The sequence below is a fragment of the Corvus hawaiiensis genome, chromosome 3 (assembly GCF_020740725.1).
Source record: "Corvus hawaiiensis isolate bCorHaw1 chromosome 3, bCorHaw1.pri.cur, whole genome shotgun sequence".
Lineage (NCBI taxonomy): Eukaryota > Metazoa > Chordata > Aves > Passeriformes > Corvidae > Corvus > Corvus hawaiiensis.
This window is the reverse complement of record NC_063215.1, coordinates 84,329,047-84,349,921: the sequence shown is the minus strand read 5'-3', so window position 1 is coordinate 84,349,921 and position 20,875 is coordinate 84,329,047. Positions and strand designations below refer to the sequence as shown.

The following is a 20,875-nucleotide window of genomic DNA, read 5'->3' as shown; positions in this document are numbered from 1 at the left end:
GAATTTATTAGGTCCCACCATTCATAAATTTCTTTGAGCTTCAGCCTGTCTCTAGGAAGGTGGGATCATAAAATTTCTTCCTTTGTTTTGTCTGCTTTGTGTATCAGCTGTTGGGACTGGATGATTTTAGGGTGTGTGCAGTCTGCTAAGAGGAAGACCTCAGACTTGGACTATAGCATGTTATTTATAGTAACAGCGGTAGTCTCCAGTAGCTGAAAACAATGTGTATCAAAGAATTATCACCATCTCCTGGTGGTGACTTAAATAAGTCCAAGGCAAAACTAACAGGAACTCTCAGAGGAAATATTTTTTACTATGACAGGAGATGGCTTGTCAGAGCTGGGCTTAAGTGCATTGAATTTCAGTGCATCTGCATTGTCAGAATAGTTTACCATTTGTATGCTGGTGTTATTTTAAATGTGCTGACCTCAAAAATATTGATGAGGCAAAACCCCCTGTAAAACATACCTGCCTTTTAACCTTTTTATGGTTCTGCCAACCGGAAAGTTAAACAATGACAAAATGGACTGTGAATCTGTGTGCTGGCTGCATTTTCTCCTGGTGTTATGAGAGGTTTTTGCTGAATGGGACAGATATGAAGCAGAATAGCTTTCTGCACAGTATGTGGTCAGGCTTTAGCATTCAAGGTAATAGAATAACTGTAATCGTATAAGCTCCATAAAACTTACAGCTAAAGAATTTTCTTTATGTGATTTTAAGGACTGTTATTAAATGGCCAGTGGTTTGTGGGCCCCTCATTGCAAAGCTTCTGTTAGTCACGTTTTTGAGCTGTCACAACTGCTCATGAGGAGAGTCAGCAAGGGGCTGACTAACCAGGAGTCCAGTCCAATGGTTTGGCATTTCCTGTGTTATCTCAGACATAGGGAAAATCTGCCAGCTATTCCTTGGGGAACTTTCACAAGAAGGCAGTGTAACTGTAGATCTATACCTTTATTATTTTACAGTTAACAAGTGTAACATCTGTGTATATTTCTTGTTTTACATAATAACACTACAAAGATAAAACAGTGCACATCTCCTTCCACTTAGTGGAAATGCTGGTGCCTTGCAAAATAAATCCTCAGTATAAATGGGCAATATGTCTTAACACCCAAAGGCTGAGCTGGATGGGGCCTGTTTCTGTCCTTTCCTTGGAAGATACTAGAGTCCTTGCCCTCAGCTCTGTGTGACTGAATTAAAGTCTACTCTGGTTTGAAAATGGGTTGCCAAGTAACCATGGTGGTAACTGATAAGTTCTTACATTTAAATTAATTTGAGTTACAGTAAATATATCTGTTTTTCTTCCTATATTCAACTAGTGATAAACATCTTATTTTATTTTATCCAAGTATAATTGGTCAGCTTGCTTCATGCATTAAGCACGCAGCGACACATATCCAATTGATCCTCAGAGCTTTCCAAGGAAAGGATAATGTTGTGAGCACTGTCATCTGTCTGACTACCATTTTTTATAAAACCATTTTTTTTGTAGAGAAAAACAAGCTAGATTAATAGTAGAAACAACCTTTACCCACTCTTTAAAAAAATTGACTAGTGATTTCTCTTCTTTGTTTGATTGCTGAACATTTTCCACATGGTTGGGTTCTTCTGCTTGTTACCAAAATCACTCTTTTTCTCTAAAAATGCAGGTTGATTATGTGTGTCTGCAGTCAATAACAGCAGAAAAGGTGAATCTGGTCATTTTTGTAGTGTGTGTGACCACTACCTTGGTCAGTAATGCCTGAAATTTAGGAACCATATTAAGAAGAGAAGGAGGAGAAAAAGAAAGGAAAGAAATCAGAAATTATATTTCTTTAGCTAAATGTATCAAGATATTGAGTCAATATGTAGTTTTCTTGATGGGTACCATTGAAGGACAAGGGTATGACCTCTTGTAGAAATTTCAAATGTGGTGGTTCGTTTGAGTTGTTTCTTTTTTTGCCAACATTACCTTTATGCATGAGTGCTAATGAATAATCCTGTTGCCAAAGGCAGAAAGACATCTGTCACCAAATCAGAGTTTTCCAGGAACTTACAGGTTAGAGAAAAAGATCTCTGCTGGAATACAGTGCTGCCTGCAGAAGAGAACTTTGTGAATCAAACAGTGATGACATGAGAAGGGGTTTGTTTCAGATCTTGTCCTATCCTTCTCTAAAACTGGGAGTTTCCCTCAAATAACAGCTGTTAGAATATGAGTCCTCTGTCCCACAGTATAGTTGTGTAGAACTTTGAGCTTCTCCTTAAGCTCTTGGTCTGAAAGCATACTCCTCATCTTCATTTTGCTGCAATCTAGGAGCAGCTCTGTTGCCAAAGAATTTACTCAACTTTGAAGCTAGTATAAGAGCATGTCTGTGATGTTAATTTCACTGAGTTTGCCTGTGTGCCTCAGCTTTTATAAGACCTATCCAGAATAAAGTTTGAAGATCTATTTTGACTTTTTATAATTAATTAAATTAAAAATAAGTAGTTTCTTGACAGTTACAGTACAGTTCCTGGGGAGAGGACAGTCACTAAGGCACTGTGGCCAAAATGTCTGAACTACCACCCAAGATATGAAAGATTAGAGCCTGGGACAGCTTTACTGTTGCTATGAAATTGAATGCATGCATAAAAATAAAGAGAACAATAAGGGGCAAGTGTTTACTGGGCTTTGGAGAGATGTTTATTATACCTTCTACAGAATGAGCAGAAAGCTCAAATTATCTCCAGATTTTAAAGGCATTGTAAAATAATTAAACACAAATACTAAGAATCTTACTGGAACTACAAATCCTGAAAGTGTTCCTCTGAGGATTTTTATTTCATTCCTTACATATCTTACTAGGCTGCAACACCACAGCCCTGGGTTTGGCCACCCCGAGAATTGAAGTGGAATACAGTTTGTCCTGATTCTTGTTTATAGCTTGTAGCTTCCTGTTGGAAGGCAGGGAATGAGGACTGAGAAGGGACATGGCAAGACAGCTGCAAGATTTATCACTTTGTCTTTTTGCTTTCGCTCTGGGTGAGAAAAAACTGTTCCATGGAGAGGTATGAGGAAAAGCTCTTGGAGGCTGTTCTTGCTTCTTGAACAAGCTTCCCAGGTGGTACCCCTGGTTTGCAGCAGATGGTGGAGGGGTGGCAGAGCAAGCTGTTAGCTTGTGGGTTAAACATCCTCTAAAGCATCTTTCGTCTCTTTGCTTTAGAAGATGCAAGGGAAGGCATGGCACAGAGGAAGCCATGGCTCCTGGCCAATTTGTTGCCCTCCAGATAGAAATGTGAGATTTATATGAAACCACAGTTCATACCACATGCCTCAGATTTTAAGGCTGGGAAAGACCTTGCCATAGAATTCAGGCATATTAGCCATGTCAAATAAGTATGATTTAGAACACCCTTGGAACAAGCCCATTTAGGAGGTCAAAGCAGTAGCAGGCAAGCCAAAATAAATGTGAGGAAGAAGCAAGAGAGGGAAAGGAAGTATGTAGACAGGGCAGTGGCAGGTGTGGTGTCTCCCTTTTTGGTGGTAGCACTCAGGTCAGCCTGGCTGTGATGTGGCCTTACTGAGCATGCATCACCTATGCGGGTGAATGGAAGAAATCGAACCAATTTTGCTGAAAATTCGGAGAAGGTAGGTTAGAGCCCTACAGTCAGAAATGTGAACATCCCATTCAGTGCACTCTGTCCAGTTTGTATGGGCAGCATGTAGGTGACATAATTTAGTAATGAAAGATCCTGGATGAAACACTATTGAGTGACCTTGTGTGACAGAAAATCAAGACTGGCTTTTCTCACAGAGAAAGAATCTGCATGGTTGTAAATTTGCAGTATCCCATTGTTTTTTAACTTCCAGCTACCACGAGGACTTTTCTAGGAAATTTCATATAAACATGTTTACCCAAAGCAGAAAATACACTTGGAAACCATGTTGGCAAACATTTGAGTTGGAAATAATCAAAACTAGTGGCAGGATTCCAGTATTCCTTTGTTTGACATTCTGCCAGCGTCGTGGTTCAACCCCAACCAGCAGCCAAGCCCAGGCAGCTGCTCTCTCTCTCCTCCACCAGTGGGAGTGGGAAGGGAATGGGAAGGGTGAAAGCGAGAAAACTCGTGGGTTGAGATAAAGACAGTTTAGCAGGGAAAGCAAAAGCCATGCACACCAGCAAAGCAAAACAAGGTGTTAATTCAGTACTTCCCATGAGCAGGCAGGTGTTTGGCTGTCTCTAGGAGAGCAGGGCCCCATCACACATAATGGTGACTTGGGAAGACAAACACCAACATTCCAAACATTCCACCCCTTCCTCCTTCTTCCCCCCACTTTATATTCTGAGCATGATGCCATTTGGTCTGGAATATCCTTTTGGTCAGTTTGGGTCACCTGTCCCAGCTGTGTCCCCTCCCAGCCTCCCATGCACTCCCAGCCTCCTCACCAGTGTGGCTGTAGGAGAAGCAGCAAAGGTCTTGGCTCTGTGTATGCCCTGCTCAGCAATAACAAAAACATCTCTATATTATCTTCACTGCGTTCAGTACAAACCCAAAACACAGCTCCACACTAGCCACTGGGAAGAAAATGAACTCTACTCCAGCTGAAACCAGCGCAGTCAGTTAACTAAAATACTACACAGATTACATTTTACTTTGTAGGTGACAGTCTAAAACTTCTGCTTTGTTCTACGGGAGAAATTATGTCTGGGGTTAAAAAAAAAAAAAGAAAGAAAAGAAGAACATCAGTACAGCTCTTGTTTTGAGGGTGTGGCTGGATAATGGTGTCTTTCACTATATGTGCTCAACCTGAGACCATAGGATACAAATGTTTCATGCTGGGTAACAAACACTGCTGATCACAGATACACAGGTCTATTTTATAGCTGATGATATACCTGCACAAATATGCTTAGAGAGTTTGCTCAGAAGACTGATTTCCAAACTAAACTTCCATCTATTTTCCAACATACATTAAAATACAGCAGGCAAGACAGTTTTGGGTAAGTAAAGGTAGTGTTTTAATTGCCATAGAAGGTCATTAACATACTTTGGGCTTGTCTAACCATCACATCCTCTGGTAAGCCATCCCTTGCAGAGATAAAGTTCATACCTTACTCCTTGAATGGTGCACCCAGCCAAGAATAGTTTTACTATAAGATGGAATTGTGCCTCCAAATATGGAAGAAAAATAGTTTTTTAGTTTGAATTAAAATTGTAAATATTTACAATAAAGTTAGTTAATACATGACTGTTTAGTATCCATAGCTTGTGAGTAATTTTCTCTGTGGAAAATATGATATGAAAATGAAATTTCACTTCCTATTTTGACACAGAAACTGATATGCCAGCTCAATATCGTCTATGATCTGGAATTCTATTTCCAAGGGTGATAAGTACTGGATGCATCTTAGTGTAGTATGAACATCCAGTAAGGAATAATTATACAGAGATACTCACCTAAGGAAATCTCTTCAGATGTCACTGATGGAGGAGTGTGTCAGTCAGTGTTACTTATCAATGAACTTTGCTGACACAAATGTGAATAGTATTTTAAGTATCTGCTTAATGCTCCACCTCCTTCTAAATCTAATGAACTTAGTGGGCCTACTGACCTCTACTTTGACAGTCCTAAAGTTTTAACTTTGCCTTGCATGATGTGTTGCTGAAAAAAACATTTTCTTTTATCAAGCTAAACAAGTGTCCCTTGAATTTTATTAGCATTAATTTAGAAGCCATGAATTTTCAAACTATTCTTTCCACAGAGTTTCCTTACATATGTTGTACTGTAAGAAATCACCCCAATGACTTCTCTAAGCAAGATATTTACAGAGCTTTCCACAATGCCTTTTATTTTGCCTAGAGTTTAAGCAACTTCATTCTTGTATTGCTTATAAGTAGTATGAATAACTTAGCAGAGTTCTTTGCACCACTCCGAGATGTGCCTTTGTTCTGTGTTAAAAATGGATTATTTAATCCATTTATGTTCATTCATCTCTCTAATCATGTTTCCAAAGAGCATGCTTTCCCCCTTGCATCTCAGTATTAGGTCTAAGATGGTTTACTTCCATTTCTTCAGTAAGTCACATGGAGCATCTTCAGCTTTCAGAAAGTTCCTATCAGTCTTGAATTGTCTTCCAGGGTAGGGAAGTTACTTCTACATTCAAAGTGCTTGAAAATCCCAGCCTGCTGGGGAAGTTTTAAGGTGAAAAAATATATCACCGTTTCTGGTGGGGTGTGAAAACAGTTCTGACTGCCGAAAGATATAAATTATTAAACTTGTATTTTAAAAAACAAAAAGCAGAGAATGTCCTTTCAAGAAATGACCTCAGTCTTTGCTATGGATCAGGTGGACTTTCAAAGCAGTTTCCCTTTCCTGCCAGGGCAATGTATTAGTTTTATTTGATTGAACTTTAATCAGCTTTCTAATGTCCCCCCTGCAATTTCAGCTCTTGATCTTGTGATTATTTGCTCTGCCAGAAATCTTGTAAGCCTTCAAAAAGTCTCCAGCTGCTTGTTTGCATCGGGACTCTCAGGAAAGAAATAGTCCAAATTATCTGAAGGCGTTAATCCAAAGTATATTAGCTAAACTGGATTAAATATGCATTATTTTGGAAGGTAATTCAGTAAAATGACATTAAAGACAGTTCTGTTGTGAATAAGTATGTTCACACAGTGGTCTAATGCAATTTAAATTATACCCTTCGAAAATTGAATTTGGATCAAATTCCTTGTGAGTCTCTGTGGATGCAATCCCTACCACAGCCATACCACACACAGTGGGGAAGTGGTTTACAATGCACTGGAGCCCCCTGCACACCCCTGCATATTCCATAGCTGATATCACTTGGCTCAAATGGGAGCTAATACAACCTGGAGTATGATCAGCTTATTGTCAGCACAAAAAGCCATGCTGCCATCACTGCCATCACCATTACTGCAGCAGTAGGCAGAGTCTCAAGTGGAAATCAGAGCCCTATTATACTAGATATTAAATGAAAAAAATAAAATAGCTGGCTCCTGTACAAAGAGCAGAGCCTAAACAGCTGCTGGCAGAGCTGTGCAGGCTGTGAGCTGCACCGTCCTCAGGTCTCCCAGGGTCCAGCCTCGTGCCTTGCCTGAGAAGCCTGGTGGTCCAGAGAGTCTGCATGGGAGAGCCAGGCCTCTGACTTGCCTGGAAAAGTAAAATATGAGAATTTGTAACCTCCTGTGCTAGATCACAGGGCCAAATCAGTACCAGCTGGCATGACCAGCTGTGTTTGGAGCAATGCTAGCCACTCAGGCTGAAGGATTTTGCTCACGCAAATGTGCTCACAAGAAAGCCACACTCTGTGTATTTGTATCATATTGCAGCCTACATGTGGTTAAACTAGCCTTCTCTTCCCAATTAAATGCTCTGAGAATTACCTGATGCCTACTGCCTTTTTGATCCCCTTCAAAATTCAGTCAAGTCTGATAGGGCTTGTAAATTATTTTCTAGCCTGCCATGTGTTGATTTCCTCTCATTGGGGAAAAAAAGAGAGGCCCATGAAGTTGTGAGAAATAGTTCATTGTTTTTCATACATTTTTCCAGTCACAGGCCAAAAATATAAGGAAAATGCAGGTTATTCCATTTGAATGCAATCTCAAAGGTTATAACTGTCAAACTAGAATGTAGTTCCAAGATTTTGAAAAGGCCAGGTACCTCCAACAGTGTTTTTTTTTTTTTCAGAAAATGTTGGTATGTGCTTGGTTGGGTCAGGAAGTGGTTTGTATTACACTGTCAGCTTTGTAAAAAGAACAGCAAATTCTGGAGGAGAATTTAGTGGCAAGAGGGATAATGGCTCTGTCAGTCAATTCAGGAAACAGCTCTTAGGAAATATACTTTCACCAGGGCATGAGTCGGTGAGACCAGATGGATGACCATAGTGGATGGAGCTAGTGCTTATATTTCAGACTGGACTAATGCACTTGACTAAAGGGGTAAAGCTTTCAGTATGTTTGACCAACATTTACATTTTCAGTTGCTTCAAGTAGAGTACAAGATTTCTCTTGAAATAATTTTATAGTGAAAATAAGATGTACAGAATATCTTGATTCAGCATGGACAACTTCATAGAAGTATTAGCAATGGACAGTGTGGAAGCTGAAATAATTGAATCCTCTCAAACCATGGAGATGTTGCAAGGAAAAGTAAAAATGGTTTTGACCAACACATTTTGGGTACATTTTCTATGAAAAAGAAAGTGTATCCTTAAATGAGAGGGACAGGTTATGAACTGCAGTCTTCAGGTCAGCATGAAGAGAAAGGACAGGGAGGTGGTACAGAAACTTCTGAGTTCTAATTCTGTGTCAGGTCAGTTAAAATCTCCTAGTGTTTTTCTTTTATTAGAAATGAATTTATCTGGAAGCGCTTTGCACTTGCCATAGGCTAAAAGAACACACACTGGTGGTGCACACAGTGTGCTTGTGACCAGCTGCAATATGGCAACGTCATGCCAAGCATTCATTTGTCCATGTGTCTGAGACACCTGATACAAACACCAGTTACTGGCATATTGAAATGTGTATATATTCAGTCTCCCCTGACTCCTTTGGGTAAAATGATGTAATTACTTTTGTAAGTTTTGACTTGGATAATATAAACTGATACCAGTGTAATGGAGCTACAGCTTCTTAAAACTTAGGAGGATTTTGAATTATTGGTCTTGAGTGACACACTTCAGCAAAGTAAGGAGAGCTACTGTCAGCACAGACTGCTTTTATATATATATTAAGTCCCAATTTGTCTGCCGAAGCAAACAAAATTGTTCTATCCATCTCTCCTTTGAGTTGGTTCTCCCCCTGACCTGCTCTGTTTAAAGTGCTCTGTTTTGCAAAAGGGAAACCATGGCACAACATGATTAATATTGATGTTACACCTGGGCAGTGCAGGATGCACAAGTGTTGGAACAAACCAGCTGCAACAAAGACTTGAATGTTGCATTATCTCTCAAAATAAAACATTTTGCAAAACAAAACTACTGAATGTTTCAGTTCCAGGAAAGCTTAGCTTTTCAATCAAAGTCTATACAAACTTCAGCATTCTTATCTGAGAATACTGTACTATTAAAAACAGTCTTCACTGTTTCCCCTGCTTAGTGGTTAATGCAGCTGGAGTTTGTATGATTGTCTCCATCTCATCACAAACAGCAATATTTTCACTGGTCACCATTTGTTCAGTTTTTAGACTGGCTTATGTTTTAAGAGGTGATAAAAATTTTGAACAGCTAGTGCAAGGCTTCTTACACCTCAGCAGAGTCACCTGAGCATTTATTACTAATTAACTCTGCGCGAGTGTTCATTTCCTAATCAGACTTATGCATGAGACACAATTCTGTGTGAACCTTTTGTAATTCTAAAACGGAAATTGTCATATAGCTCATTGGTTTGGGTTTGGAGCTTTCTTGCAGGCTGAATTGTTTCAACAGGTAAGATAGTGACAGAGGCCTGATTGTGACCCTACGTAGTGCAGACTTTAAATTTGGAGCAACTTTGTGGTCATTGGCATTAAAATAGTACTAATGAGGGAAGAACAAGAATTATGAAACTATTGGGATCAATGAGGGCAAAACTGAGAGCCTACATAAACAGTAACCTGATAAATACTTTCATTTATTCTTGTTGATGTTTGAGGTTGTTTTAGCTTACTATTGTCATTTTTCCCACAGAGCTGCTCAGAAATTGAACCTTTCTTCCAAAAAGAAGAAGCACAGGCCTTCTGCATCATCTGTTCCTGAATCTCCTCTCTTCTCTACCTGCTTCAGCAGTATCCTTCAGACTTCCCCACCCCCTGCACCACCATGTTTGTTGAGGGCAGTCAGCAAAGTGAAAGACACTCCTGGTTTGGGCAAGGTAGGCCTTGCAAATATCACCGAAACACTTATTTTCTTTGGCAGAAGATTTTATCCTTGTGCAAAACACTAAGGAAAACCATGTCCTCTCTCAGTTGGCTTTACTGTAGCTGATACCTGAACACATGTAAAAAGGCCTAACAACTCGAGTTAACTAATGCAAGTGAATTTCTAATAAAGCTAAAGTTGACTTAACACAGACAGACCTAATTGTGCAGCAGTTATACACTTCAAAGCCCAGCTACACTAATGCACCTGCATTGGGACCACAGTGCTACCAGGTGGAGTTAATGTCCATTCTGCCAGGAGGTAATATCCATTCTGGGTTTCAGGAGTAGTTTGTCCCTGTGGCTGTATAAACTGGATAGCAGTTGCTTGCTATGGCATATTTTGTGTTCCTGATCCCTTGCTTTCCAGACTGGTGTCTTGGCTGTAATTTCTTTCTGGCTCATGTTTGCTGGCTCTCTTCCAGTACATCTACCTGAACAAAACCTATGCTGATAATGATAAATTGCTCCTTTTTCCTTCTGTCGTGTTATTTCCTCCCATTCTGCATAATCATTCCCTCTTAAAATACTGTTTAGGTGCATATGTATGTTGAGGCGATGGAGGAGGTGGGTATACAGTTTGCTGTTGCTTTGTAATTTGTCTGAGTGGCCCTTCCTTTTTCCCTGTTACAAGTGGAGAGCCTGGCATATTACATCTGGGAATATGCACATGCAGTTGTTGAGAAAAGCAGTTTGCTTTAATCAAGGTTGTTTCTTATGCAAGCATCTGTGTGCATAGCTTTTCCATATTCCTTGAATACTAAGCAGTGACAATGAATTTGGTGAAAGTTTTTGTTCAGAGGAGAAACTGTAATGTATGATCTAGGATTGCTGAGCATAGGATGGGCTTCAGAATTTTCACTGCTGATTTTGGATACTTGCTTTCTTATATTGTGCAGTTCCAGGGTTTCCTTTCAAAGAACAATGGTATTACTTTCATGGCTGGTTTGATGCCTGTTTGAAAAGAGATTCCCTCCACATGGGGCTCCCTTCCTTTCCTCTGGCCTGGTAGGTGGGAAAAAAATGTAGAAATCTGTCATGATCTTATAAAAGTTTAATAGGGATGCATATTCTGATTTTAGTGGGGGAAAGAGGAGTAAACTGGAACCTGTTCATTGTTATAAGAAGTTGCTACAGAATAGATTTACAATAGAAGCCATTCTCTCAGGAGTCTTACTTTTCTGTGCTTGGGACGAGTTACCTCTGAATAAAAATTCCATTGAGGAATAATCAAGGGTGTGTTCTTGAAAACAGGGGCTCATCTCCCATCTTGGACTGCGTCAGCACTTTTCCGGATTATTATTTTCATATGTCCCAAGGAAAGGGTCTACACATAGCTCTGTCTGAACTTTCCAAGCTGATTTGAGCCTTTCTTATTCCTCTCACCACTGGTTTCCAGTGGAGAGGGCTTGGGAAGCAGTTTTGCAATACTCCAAAACAGACCTGTGATTGGCTTCTTCAAAACCATGTACTAGAACAAGGTCCAGGCTTTCTAGGTATGCAAGTAAAACTAAAATTTTGCAGCCTACATGATGAAGGAGGATATTTCTTTTCACTTCAGACTTACTGTCCCAAAGCTATCAGAGTATATAAGTAGCTAAGAGGTTTTAACACATTGACACACATGCTTCTTCAAAGCAGAAAACCAAATTAGGTTATTTCATATAGTCAAATTAGAGAAAATTAAATTTTTTCCACATTTCCATTAGCAAAACCTGCAGTTTCTGGAAGCCAGTTTCATTTTTCACCTTTTTGGTTTCTTTTAGGAGGCACCTTATAATTATGACCTGAAGCTTGTATACTTTCATCAAAGTTTCTCATCAGTTTACCTCTGTAGCACAATTTTAATTTTAATATGTCAAAAATAGATGTGAGGCACAATAAGTAAATAACTTCAGGATAACAATGTAATTTATCTGTCAGACTGGAAAAACTTTAGATGAGGTAATGGAATTTCCAGCTTATTTACTTTAAATTTTCATTGTTTATATGTGTTCTGTAAAGTGTGGTTGGGATATGTTTTGATAAAACCAGTTACTTTTCTCAGCATTTTTTCTCATATAGTGTTTTCTGTAAGGGTATAAATTTATTAAATATGAATTCATGTGGAGGAAGTGAGTTCAGGGAAGCTAAATGTTGTTTTCAATAATTTAGGGTTTTTTCCTGGTTTGTATTTAAATAGCATTTTACCAGCAATCTCAGTGTGATAAAACTTTATTTCCCTTTGGGTTTGAGTGGGCTGGGCAATTTCTAAGGTGACAGTTTGTTACTGGAAAGTCTGGTTCACCAGAACTGGAAGGATGGCCGTTGCCAAGGATTGTGGATTTCTGAGTGTCTCGGTTTTGAAAGACAGGTGTCTGCTAAGGAAGGCAGAGGCCCCCCTTGAAGTGGCAGATATAACCCCTTTTCCCTCCAAGTTATTATATTTTGAAATCAAGAGCCTTTAGGCGAAGATGTGGGAAATAGGAATAACAGTTCTTTACTATATATATATATGTATATAACCAGTCAAACAAAACAACAACAACTATGGCAGTAACAGCAATCACAAACCCAGTGCCAGCCTTCTCGGCTGTCAGGCTATTTCCCCTCGGGTGCAGTTCCGCTCGCAGCCGGCAGGGGCGCTGGCGGCTCCCGGTGAGCAGGGCAGGTGCGATGGTTCCCCCGCGGCTGCAGGGGGCGCTCCGGAGCGAGCTCGGGAAACCCGCGGCTCTGGTGCCCTGGGATCCCGGGAAGGGATGGAACAAAGGCTTCACAAACCGCTGGGCAGCCGATCCCGGGCTCTCAGGAACAGCAGGCTGAAACGGCAGGGACGGACGCAAATCCCGGGTGGCAGACGAGATGTATCCAGATGGGAAAAAACCACGGAGGCCCAGGCAGGCAGGGCGAGCAGGGCTACAGCGTAGCGAAAGCTCAAAGCAGCAGCGGAGCAGGACAGCCACAGCTCGGTCTCCAGCAGGGCAGGGAAAAGCGGCTTTTGGGGTCCCGGCGTTGCTTCCAGCAGGAAGAAAGAACGGCCAAAAAGAAAGCAGCAGCAGCTCCTTTCTCTGCAGCTTCTCTCTCCGGACGCTCAGAGCGAACTGTCCCCACACCCAGGTGTAGACAAAGGAGTAGCCAGGCCCGCCCCACTCCCCTTTTTGTCTTTCTTAAGTACAGCTATTTGTCCCCTAGCAACATGCATATGGGAGAAAATTCCTTTAACAGGAAAACCTAAGACTAAACTAAAACCCCAACATTATCCACCCCGAATTTTTTCCCATACTAACATGTTACATGAAACTTAACTTTTTTTTAACCATATAAATCTATGCATTACCCAAATTATATACAAATATACATGCTGATATTGATACAAGTGCAGAGCCATGGGTAGTTCACCCTAAAACAAGGTCCTCTTGAGGTAAGCATCGGGTCTCTCCATCCTTTTGCATCACCCACCAGGTGCAACCTGGTCCCTGAGCAAAAACAACCCCACGGATGGGTTTGTCTTTGCTCAAGGCAGACTTTACCCAAACAGTTTTTCCAAGCATACCTCTCATGTGCACCACTGGAACCTTATCTCCATCTGTTGTTTGTAGGGGTTCGGATTGGGCAGGGCCTGCTCGGCTGATGGAACCTCGAGTGTTAACTAACCAGGTGGCTCTTGCTAAATGCATCTCCCAGTTTTTGAAAGTCCCCCCACCCAGTGCCTTCAAGGTGGTTTTAAGCAGTCCATTACACCGCTCAACCTTCCCAGCTGCTGGTGCATGGTAAGGGATGTGGTACACCCACTCTATGCCATGTTCTCTAGCCCAGGTGTTTATAAGGCTGTTCTTGAAATGAGTCCCATTGTCAGACTCGATTCTCTCAGGGGTGCCATGCCTCCAAAGGACTTGCTTTTCCAGGCCCAGGATGGTGTTCCGGGCAGTAGCATGAGGCACAGGGTAGGTCTCCAGCCACCCAGTGGTGGCTTCTACCATTGTGAGCACATAGCGCTTGCCTTGGCGGGTTTGAGGCAGTGTGATGTAATCAATCTGCCAGGCCTCCCCATACTTGTATTTGGACCATCGCCCGCCATACCACAGAGGCTTCACCCGCTTGGCCTGCTTGATCGCAGCGCATGTCTCACAATCATGGATAACCTGGGAGATACTGTCCATGGTTAGATCCACCCCTCGGTCTCGTGCCCACTTATAGGTGGCATCTCTGCCCTGATGACCTGAGGCATCATGGGCCCATCGAGCTAGGAACAGTTCTCCTTTATGTTGCCAATCCAAGTCTATCTGGGACACCTCTATTTTCGCAGCCTGATCTACCTGTTTGTTGTTACGATGTTCTTCATTAGCCCGGCTTTTGGGAATGTGAGCATCTACATGACGGACCTTCACGGATAGCTTCTCTACCCGAGTGGCAATGTCTTTCCACTCTTCAGCAGCCCAGATTGGTTTTCCTCTGCGCTGCCAGTTTGCCTTCTTCCACCTTTCCAGCCAACCCCACAGAGCATTGGCTACCATCCATGAATCAGTGTAGAGGTAGAGCTTTGGCCACTTCTCTCTTTCAGCTATGTCCAGAGCTAATTGGACAGCTTTGAGCTCAGCAAATTGGCTCGATCCACCTTCTCCTTCAGTGGCCTGTGCAACTTGTCGTGTGGGGCTCCATACAGCGGCTTTCCATTTCCGACTAGCGCCTACAATTCGGCAGGAACCATCAGTGAAGAGGGCGTATTGTCTTTCACTCTCTGGTAGCTCGTTATATGGTGGGGCTTCTTCGGCACGTGTCACCTGCTCCTCTTCTTCTTCAGAAGATAACCCAAAAGTCTCACCTTCTGGCCAGTTTGTAATTATTTCCAAGATCCCAGGGCGACTTGGGTTTCCAATTCGGGCGCGCTGCGTGATGAGGGCAATCCATTTGCTCCAAGTAGCGTCGGTGGCGTGATGCGTGGAGGGAACCTTTCCTTTGAACATCCACCCCAGCACCGGTAGTCGGGGTGCCAGGAGGAGTTGTGCCTCAGTGCCGATTACTTCTGAGGCAGCCTGGACTCCTTCATAAGCTGCCAGGATTTCCTTCTCGGTGGGAGTGTAGTTGGCTTCAGATCCTCTGTAGCTTCGGCTCCAGAATCCCAGTGGTCGGCCCCGAGTCTCACCAGGCACCTTCTGCCAGAGGCTCCAGGACAGACCATTGTTCCCGGCTGCAGAGTAGAGCACGTTCTTCACCTCTGGTCCTGTCCTGACTGGGCCAAGGGCTACGGCGTGAGCAATTTCCTGTTTGATCTGGGCGAAGGCTTGCTGCTGTTCAGGGCCCCAGTGGAAATCATTCTTCTTGCGGGTAACCAGGTAGAGAGGACTCACGATCTGGCTGTACTCGGGAATGTGCATCCTCCAGAAACCTATAGCACCTAGGAAAGCTTGTGTTTCCTTCTTGTTGGTCGGCGGAGACATTGCTGTGATCTTATTGATGACCTCAGTGGGAATCTGACGTCGTCCATCTTGCCACTTTACTCCCAGGAACTGGATCTCTCGGGCAGGTCCCTTGACCTTGCTCTTCTTGATGGCAAAACCAGCTTGCAGGAGAATTTGAATTATTCTCTCTCCTTTCTCAAACACTTCGGTTGCAGTGTTCCCCCACACAATGATGTCATCAATGTACTGCAGATGTTCTGGAGCCTCACTCTTTTCTAGTGCAGTCTGGATCAGTCCATGACAGATGGTGGGACTGTGCTTCCACCCCTGGGGCAGTCGGTTCCAGGTGTACTGCACGCCCCTCCAGGTGAAGGCAAACTGAGGCCTGCACTCTGCTGCCAGAGGAATGGAGAAGAATGCATTGGCAATGTCAATAGTGGCGTACCACTTTGCTGCTTTGGACTCCAGCTCGTACTGGAGCTCCAACATGTCTGGCACGGCAGCGCTCAGCGGTGGAGTCACTTCATTCAGGGCACGATAGTCCACAGTCAATCTCCATTCCCCGTCAGACTTGCGCACAGGCCAGATGGGGCTGTTGAAGGGTGAGTGGGTCTTGCTGACCACCCCTTGACTCTCCAGCTCGCGGATCATCTTGTGGATGGGGATCACAGCATCTCGATTTGTCCGATACTGCCGGCGGTGCACTGTCGAGGTGGCAATTGGCACTCGTTGCTCTTCCACTTTCAGGAGCCCAACTGCAGAAGGATTCTCTGATAGTCCAGGCAGGGTGTTCAGTTGCCTAATGCCCTCTGCCTCCACAGCAGCAATCCCAAATGCCCACCTGAGTCCTTTTGGGTCTTTGTAGTAGCCATTCCGGAGGAAGTCTATGCCCAGAATACACGGGGCCTCTGGGCCGGTCACAATCGGATGCTTTTGCCACTCCTTCCCAGTCAGGCTCACCTCAGCTTCCAAAAGGGTCAACTGCTGTGATCCCCCGGTCACCCCAGCAATGGATACAGGTTCTGCCCCCACATGTCCCGATGGCATTAAAGTACACTGTGCCCCAGTATCAACCAATGCATCATATTTTTGTGGCTCTGATGTGCCAGGCCATCGGATCCACACCGTCCAGAAAACTCGGTTCTCCCGTGCCTCTTCCTGGCTAGAGGCAGGGCCCCTCTAGCCCTGGTTATCATTCTTTCCCTGGGCGTACATGCTCGAGGTACCTTCAAGGGGATCCGACATATCATCCTCCCTTCTGTAATGCCTGGCAGCTCGATCACGGGAGGCTGAGGCTACCTTCACCTTAGCGGAACCCCCTCGGTTAGTGCCTCCCTCCTTGAGTTCACGCACCCGCGCTGCCAGGGCAGAGGTGGGTTTCCCATCCCACCTTCTCATGTCTTCCCCATGCTCACACAGGAAAAACCACAGCTCAGCTCGTGGGGTGTACCCTCTCTCTCTAGCAGGGGGACGACGGGCTCTGACTTGGGGGCCTGTGACTCGCACTGGTGCCACACTGACCCTCCTCATCTCCTCCCTCATCTCCTCCATCTTCTCCTTCATCTCCTCTTTGAGGTCCTGGACCACAGCAGAGACATGAGCTTTCAGCGGGCCATTGATCATGCTGTCATAATGCCTGAGCCTGTTGGCAACAGAGCCCACTGTTTCTCGGGTATTGTCAGCATCAATCGTTGCAATGAAGGTGGTGTATTGCGATGGCCCTAGCCTTGCCAGGTTCCACATCATCTGTCCTGTGCACCTGACCTTATCGGGGTCATTATCATGCTGTCCATCCTTCCCAAAGAGTACCTCTAATATTGCCACCTCTCTTAGCTGTTGGATCCCTTGCTCGAGTGTCTTCCACTGCATTCTATGATGATACTCCTGCATTCTTTCTTTGTGAATGAACCTTTCTCTCACACTCATTAAGAGCCGCTCCCAGAGAGAGAGAGGCCCTGGCTCCCTCACAAATATCTGGTCCACACCTGGGTCCTGGGTCAACGATCCCAGATACCTTGCCTCACCACTATCCAGTTGCACACTTGTGCCCATAAGGTCCCAAACCCGAAGCAGCCAGGTGGTATAAGGCTCACGCCCCCTTCGCACAATGTCGTTTCGCATAGCACGGAGACTGTCGTGCGACAGGGACTCAGTAATGATTTCTGGCTCTGGCTCTCCTGCTGGTTGTGAGGGCCCTGGTTGCCCATCATCATTAACTGGTCGTACTGATTTGGTCTTATACTTCCTCCTTTGCACAGGGGCGACTGCTGCTGGCTGTGGTTGTCCTTGTGGTTCAGCTGAAGCCTGGACGGTTGTAACATCCGTGGGTTCCACTGCTGCACCATCGGACTCACCCTCTTTGGGGCAGGGAGAGGGTTTTTCACTAGCTGAGGAGGTGTATTCCCTTAGCAATTGGCATATCTCCTGGCGCACCTGGCCCATCTCCTGGCACATCTCCTTGCGCACCTGGCCCATCTCCTGGCATATCTCCTGGCGCACCTGACCCATCTCCTGGCATATCCCCTGGCGCACCTGACCCATCTCTTGGCACATCTCCTGCATCCCTTTTGCCAGTACCCCCACCCAGTTTGGGTAGTCCATTTCTGAGGTGGACTGTTGGGCAGTATCAGTCTGTGGGGCGGGATCTCTAGTGTCTGGGGCTGTGGCAGGCTCTGGCTCTGGGGTAGGATCTCTAGTGTCTGGGGCCGTGTCAGGTTCTGGGGTAGGATCTCTAGTGTCTGGGGCCGTGTCAGGCTCTGGAGCAGGATCAGGCTCTGGGGTAGGAACTCTACTCTCTGGGGCCATGTCAGGTTCTGGGGCAGGATCTCTAGTCTCTGGGGCTGGTGTCCGGGTAGATATCCAAGCCAATCTCAACTTATCCTTGAATGCTAAATAGAGTAGGCCTATCAGCAGCAGGTGGTTAGTATTCAGAGGGAATTTAAACCCTTCGAAAATTGATGGGGTGGGCCCAAAGAACTGGTTGAGGGGTTGGGAGAAAACTTCCCCTGGTGTCATTTCCTCACAGAAGGTACCATTGTTAACATAACCCCAAAAACATGTGCTCAGTGTGTGATAGCTGTTTATCCATGTGCCCACATTCCGGAGGAAGTTAAAAACCCATGAATTCCTCACCTTCTCGACCCATAACGCAAGCTGGATAACAGCAATGGTAGCCTTAGTCAGAGGACCCATATTCAAGTAAGGAGCTGCAAAGGGGAAGAATATAGCCACGGCTACATGCCACCCAAACCAGGGTAAACTAGACCACATAGTGCTGCCTAACAAGGTTCCAATATCCAGCACACAAAATAAAGTTATCGAGGAACTGTTATTCCTTTTTCACCTCTATCTCTTAATGCCCTCAGGCCCCACGTTGGGCGCCAAGATCTGTCTCGGTTTTGAAAGACAGGTGTCTGCTAAGGAAGGCAGAGGCCCCCCTTGAAGTGGCAGATATAACCCCTTTTCCCTCCAAGTTATTATATTTTGAAATCAAGAGCCTTTAGGCGAAGATGTGGGAAATAGGAATAACAGTTCTTTACTATATATATATATATGTATATAACCAGTCAAACAAAACAACAACAACTATGGCAGTAACAGCAATCACAAACCCAGTGCCAGCCTTCTCGGCTGTCAGGCTATTTCCCCTCGGGTGCAGTTCCGCTCGCAGCCGGCAGGGGCGCTGGCGGCTCCCGGTGAGCAGGGCAGGTGCGATGGTTCCCCCGCGGCTGCAGGGGGCGCTCCGGAGCGAGCTCGGGAAACCCGCGGCTCTGGTGCCCTGGGATCCCGGGAAGGGATGGAACAAAGGCTTCACAAACCGCTGGGCAGCCGATCCCGGGCTCTCAGGAACAGCAGGCTGAAACGGCAGGGACGGACGCAAATCCCGGGTGGCAGACGAGATGTATCCAGATGGGAAAAAACCACGGAGGCCCAGGCAGGCAGGGCGAGCAGGGCTACAGCGTAGCGAAAGCTCAAAGCAGCAGCGGAGCAGGACAGCCACAGCTCGGTCTCCAGCAGGGCAGGGAAAAGCGGCTTTTGGGGTCCCGGCGTTGCTTCCAGCAGGAAGAAAGAACGGCCAAAAAGAAAGCAGCAGCAGCTCCTTTCTCTGCAGCTTCTCTCTCCGGACGCTCAGAGCGAACTGTCCCCACACCCAGGTGTAGACAAAGGAGTAGCCAGGCCCGCCCCACTCCCCTTTTTGTCTTTCTTAAGTACAGCTATTTGTCCCCTAGCAACATGCATATGGGAGAAAATTCCTTTAACAGGAAAACCTAAGACTAAACTAAAACCCCAACACTGAGACTCTGGGGGACAGCTGTGCATGGGCTCCCTGGAAGGCAGGCTCACTCCTGCAGGGCTGTGAGCCCTGGCACAGACACTGGGTGTTACTGGCTCGGTGTCAGCTTGAGAGCTGTCAGTTTTCCAGGGGAGATGGGATATCCAAGATGTGAAGGATAGGAAGTTGGGTAAATCAAATCTTAGACTTTGAGGGTAAATTTAATTTCACAGTTTTCTAAAATGAATTTGCAAGCAAACAGTTGCTATTTTATATTTTCACTCCTACTAGAAATTTCAAAGATTCTACTTCTCATTGCAAAATTAATGTCAATGATTTATTTAAAATTATAGAATTTCTCATCTGTAATGTGTAGGCATATAAATTTTTTAAAAGTTAAAATAGGAAGATCTACCTATCATCAATATATTTAAAAGTTAATTAGCAGTGCATTTAGGATGGATAATGGCAACAACTCTCTGCTGACGTGTCTAAATTGACGAAAAGGGTATAGTATTAGAGAGTATATATTCAGGTTGTATGCTTCATGCCTTTTATTACAGAATGCCTTGCAAATAAAAACTGTGCCAGCCTGGACTTTGGAAGAAGTATTATTTGAAATCTGAAGTTCAGCTTCACAGAAGCAGGAAGATGATATTAATAATGAAATGGTGGGACTGCATAGTCAGCATTTTACTTTGATGTTAGATACACCACTGAGCCTGGCAGAAGTACTGCATTGTCAAAGTGAAACAAGAAAAGGATCAGATTCTTTGTTGCACTCATTTCCAAATAGCTCTTCCTGATGCTAAATAAAAAGGTGTGACTCTGTTGTAAATATATTAACAGGGGTGCTTTCATGGGTCATAATTTATCCAGGGATTTGTATTTGCTGGTAGAGGGAGATGATCTTGAGTGGTAGTGGGGTATCCCAACAGTCAGTTCTTGAGAGTTTTCTTTCGGGCTGAGTGACAATCCTGCTCCATAAACTGCTACAGCTTAAGCATAGTTTCTTCTCTCTCTGCTGTCCTTGAATCATCATATTCTGAGTAACAGATTGCTTTTACTGAGTTTACCCAGAGAGAAAGTGCTACTGTTCTGGATGGTTGTACATGATTTTTCCCCAAATCTCATAGTTTTAAGTCTGTTGTTTCCTTCCTAACAATAAGCCAAAAAGAGAGCAAAAAGGCTTTCTGTGCAGAAATAATGAGCTATTCCATGCCTGCACTAAGATTAACTACTGTAAGGCCATTCTAGTAAGGTTTGCTTAGCTTTGCTCCCCAGTCTGCTTTCCTCCGTCCTCCCCTCTACACCTCCTCTTCCATTTTCTGTCAAACAAAATCAAAA

The 20,875-nt window shown here is 44.3% G+C and overlaps 1 protein-coding gene across 1 annotated transcript in view; it reads left to right on the top strand.

Annotated features, from left to right (window-relative positions):
- Positions 1–20,875, top strand: part of KIF26B (kinesin family member 26B) — a 295,183-nt gene that overhangs the window by 169,802 nt on the left and 104,506 nt on the right. Inside the window, exon 5 of the mRNA XM_048298554.1 lies at positions 9,648–9,831. Within this exon, the coding sequence (XP_048154511.1) occupies positions 9,648–9,831 (184 nt within the window). The remainder of the gene's footprint in view (positions 1–9,647; positions 9,832–20,875) is intronic.